We start from the raw sequence: 3,365 nt of genomic DNA, 5'->3' as shown, positions 1-3,365 counted from the left end.
GAGTCTCCATGTACATTTTATCTTCTACCGGCATATATTTGAACATGCTCCGAATGTCGTCAATTTTCTTTTTCGTTAATGTTTTATTTGCCTCTTTTATAACAATTTCACTCAAAATAGTGATATTATTATTTTTTAATATGTCAATTCTTTCTTTTGCTCCAGAAAATGAAATTTCATATTTAATAATATACCACTCTTTTTTCGAATATGTTATTGACTTGACTTGTTTATAAGGTATCTGATGGAAACCAAATTTTCTAGCTTCAGACTGAAATGACAAAAAATCGGCATCCTGCATTTGTGTGATAATTAGTTTTAAAACATTTGATTTAATCTTAAGTAGGGCACGTAGAAGAGATAATGGACTGTATATTTCTTGGTGTCTTAGGTTTCTTTCAATCAAACTGTGGACTGCATCTACCTCTTGAACGTTTCCATGGCCGGGTTCAGAGAATTTTTGAGTTATTTCTGTTATATTTTTCGAATCATTTGACGTTAAAAATGTTATAAGCGCAGTGCTCATATGAGAGTTTCGGTTTTGAGGGATGCACGAATCCGACCATAGTATCAGTTTTGTTACTGTATCTGGTAAAGCATTTACTATTTCTTTTAATATTCTAACTAATGCGCTGGCTAAATCGTCGCCACTTCTTCCGTTTCTAGTCTCATCCCATAAAGCGTTCACAGCACTTTTAGTAATATCGCAGTGCGCTGTTAAATTATACACGGTTAATTTACTTGTATAGAAAAAGCATGATACATTTGCTTTAGGTAGGGTAAAAATGTTTTCCAAATCAAAAGTAACAACGGCTGTATCGTTGTTTTCTCTGTGTTTCAGATTTCGGTCTTTATATCGTTCATCGTCACCCTCTGTTTTCCTTTGTAAGTGTTTTTCATGTTTCTCTATGATATCACTACTGGGGTTTTTTTGAGCTTTAAACTCACAGCAAAAATCGCACACATCCTTTTTTGGACGATGAAAACCGAGATTAAATCGTTCGCAGAAAATTTTTCGATATATGTTTTCCTTAACAGGACTTTTAGAATTTTCCAGGTATAATGAGTACATTTTTGTGACGCTTAACCCCGGTTGTAAATATTGCCGCATACTAGATGATCTGCAGTAGTGTGATTGTACTGTTGGGAATGATTTAATATGATCAATCACTTCATTTATTTTCTCAGGTGGCGTTTCTTTTTTGACGTATTTTCCTTTTCCCGGTGTAGGAGGCAAAAGGGTGTTGCTATTTTCCATTTTTAAATGAAAGTAGTGAATTCGACGAGCTGAAATACTCAACGTCCTGCAAAAAAATGTTCTGCAGACTTTGACACTTTCATTTTCTTTACGAAAATAATAGTTGAACGTGTAAGATCTCCTACTATTCTCTTTTTTAGTTCGCTTTCTATTCTTTTTTGTTCTTGTTGTGTATTTTCCGTAAAATTTGTATTTTTGAGCATCAGTTAAGCTATAAAATTCAGATTTTATTTTTTCCCTTAGGTCTGTGGGAAAATTTGTAGAGCACATAAGCTTACATGTACTTTCACAACCGGGTTTAACAACCTTAGCTGTCATGCTTTTTCCTTTCGCGCCTGTGTATTCTTCTCCTCTTTCTCTTTTTATTTTTTGTATATTTCTTTTCCAATTTTCCGGTCGACGCTTTCTCTTTCGACTTATTTTGTTTTTTTTCCTCTGGAATCTGTAGTTCAGTTGGATCTAGAACTGGACCTTCATTGCTATAAGGATGTTCATTTAAAACAGGAAGTTCACTGGATGGTAATAAAATTTCGTCACCGGGCATATTTAAGGGAATGATTATTGGACTATTATTATTATTATACGAACGGATGGATGTTTTCTTGGCCATGTCTTTCTTCATCATGTCTATCTTTACAACATTTTTATTTGGAGTGTCTTCAATGATGTCCTTTTCAGTACTTTCATCATTCTCAAAAAGTTTTTTCTTGACCTTTGCAATCCTTTTTATACATTAAACAAAAAACATTAATTAAAAGTGAGGTCAATGGGTTTAAATCCAGCATAATCATTAATGTAATATTGTTGTGTATATCCAAATACCTTAAATATACGGCATGCAATCTTATAAAGTACCTATCTTATCTTATACTATTAAACAAGCAATTCTTACACATATATAATCTGAAACTCGGAATCGGCTCCAACGATTTTCGTGAAATTTAGTATGTAGGGGATTTCGGGGGTCGATAAATTGATCTAGCTAGGATTCATTTTTAGAAATGTCTTTTTATCCCTGTTTTTAGACTATGAAAAAATGGCTAAAATATCGTTAGAATAGGGAGGTAAATTTCGCAGTTGTCATTAGTTTGTAATAGCTCAGGTGGGAAATCGGGCGGTCGGAATATACCGGGAAAAACACGGTTCAAGTCTCAGTCTCGAGATTAATTTTTTTTTAAATTTCACTCTTGATTTTTTATTTAAATAAAAATAAAATAGAAAAATACCGAAAAAAAAAACAAAATAAAATACTAAAAATACCGAGCTAGGCTCGGTCACCCAGGTTACTTACTATACATAATGTTTCTAACAACGTTATTTTAATTAATTATCAAAGTCTATCCAATTATGCTTTTTTACTTTAAATACAATTTTTATATTATAAATGTTTATACATGTCACAATATATTAATTCTTATCAATGTCAGCAAAACTACTCGAGATACAATAATTATTTATTAATTTATTTGTTTATACATCGATTGAAAATATCTGCTTCAAAATTGAGTTGCAAGATTCCACCCGAACAAATTACATACACAACACACAACACCCTGTTGCAGATTCATAACGCAATTGAGTGTAAGTTAAAAAGTACTTACTGCTCACTTTGCGGCTGCTTCTGCTCATGTCCACTTTTATAACATGTTCTAGACATGATATTTTGTCAATTTCTAGAACAATTTAAGCACCAAAAACACTACAATTTATAAATTTTAAAATTATTTCTTTGATTAACGAGGTTATTCTCCCGATGTCTCAAGCCAAAGTGACAAATCAAACAAAATGGCGGACATACCGCGCCGCGGCACCGCGGTCTGTGATTGGTCGATTGAATGGCCATAGAACACTCAAGCACTCAACGTCTTTTACGATGTAGGATTTAAAACAAACACTGGACATAGCACAAATAAGCACAAAATTTTAAATGCAGTGTCGTGTCACTAAAAAAATTACATGAGTTTTTTTGTTGTTTATATTTATAGAAAAAGTTTTAAATCTTCCCTAACAGCAGGATTAAAATTTAATCCGTAACAAATAACACATTAAAAGCTATTTTCGAAAAATTTGGTAGATAGAACAAAAAAGCACTGAGGCGACGTATTGT

At 32.6% G+C, this 3,365-nt stretch overlaps 1 protein-coding gene across 1 annotated transcript; it reads right to left on the bottom strand.

The window, feature by feature from the left end:
- Positions 1-892: 892 nt before the first annotated feature.
- On the bottom strand, positions 893-3,046 carry LOC123662990. Its single transcript, XM_045597754.1, has 2 exons — positions 2,860-3,046; positions 893-1,980 (listed from the first exon to the last, which is right to left on the bottom strand). Exons 1-2 carry the CDS (start codon positions 2,913-2,915, stop codon positions 1,566-1,568), a joined length of 471 nt encoding a protein of 156 aa, XP_045453710.1. The 5' UTR covers positions 2,916-3,046; the 3' UTR covers positions 893-1,565.
- Between the last annotated feature and the right edge of the window lie 319 nt (positions 3,047-3,365).

Source organism: Melitaea cinxia, chromosome 19 (genome assembly GCF_905220565.1).
Source record: "Melitaea cinxia chromosome 19, ilMelCinx1.1, whole genome shotgun sequence".
NCBI lineage: Eukaryota > Metazoa > Arthropoda > Insecta > Lepidoptera > Nymphalidae > Melitaea > Melitaea cinxia.
The sequence above is the reverse complement of the archived record's forward strand: the minus strand, read 5'-3'. Positions and strand labels throughout refer to the sequence as shown.

Bases quoted from the DNA above. Each gene is read 5' to 3' on its own strand.
- LOC123662990 (XM_045597754.1), bottom strand. From the start codon at position 2,915: ATGTCTAGAACATGTTATAAAAGTGGACATGAGCAGAAGCAGCCGCAA. The intron at 1,981-2,859 runs GTAAGTACTTTT...ATGTATAAAAAG, and splicing joins AAGCAGCCGCAAAGTGAGCA to GATTGCAAAGGTCAAGAAAA.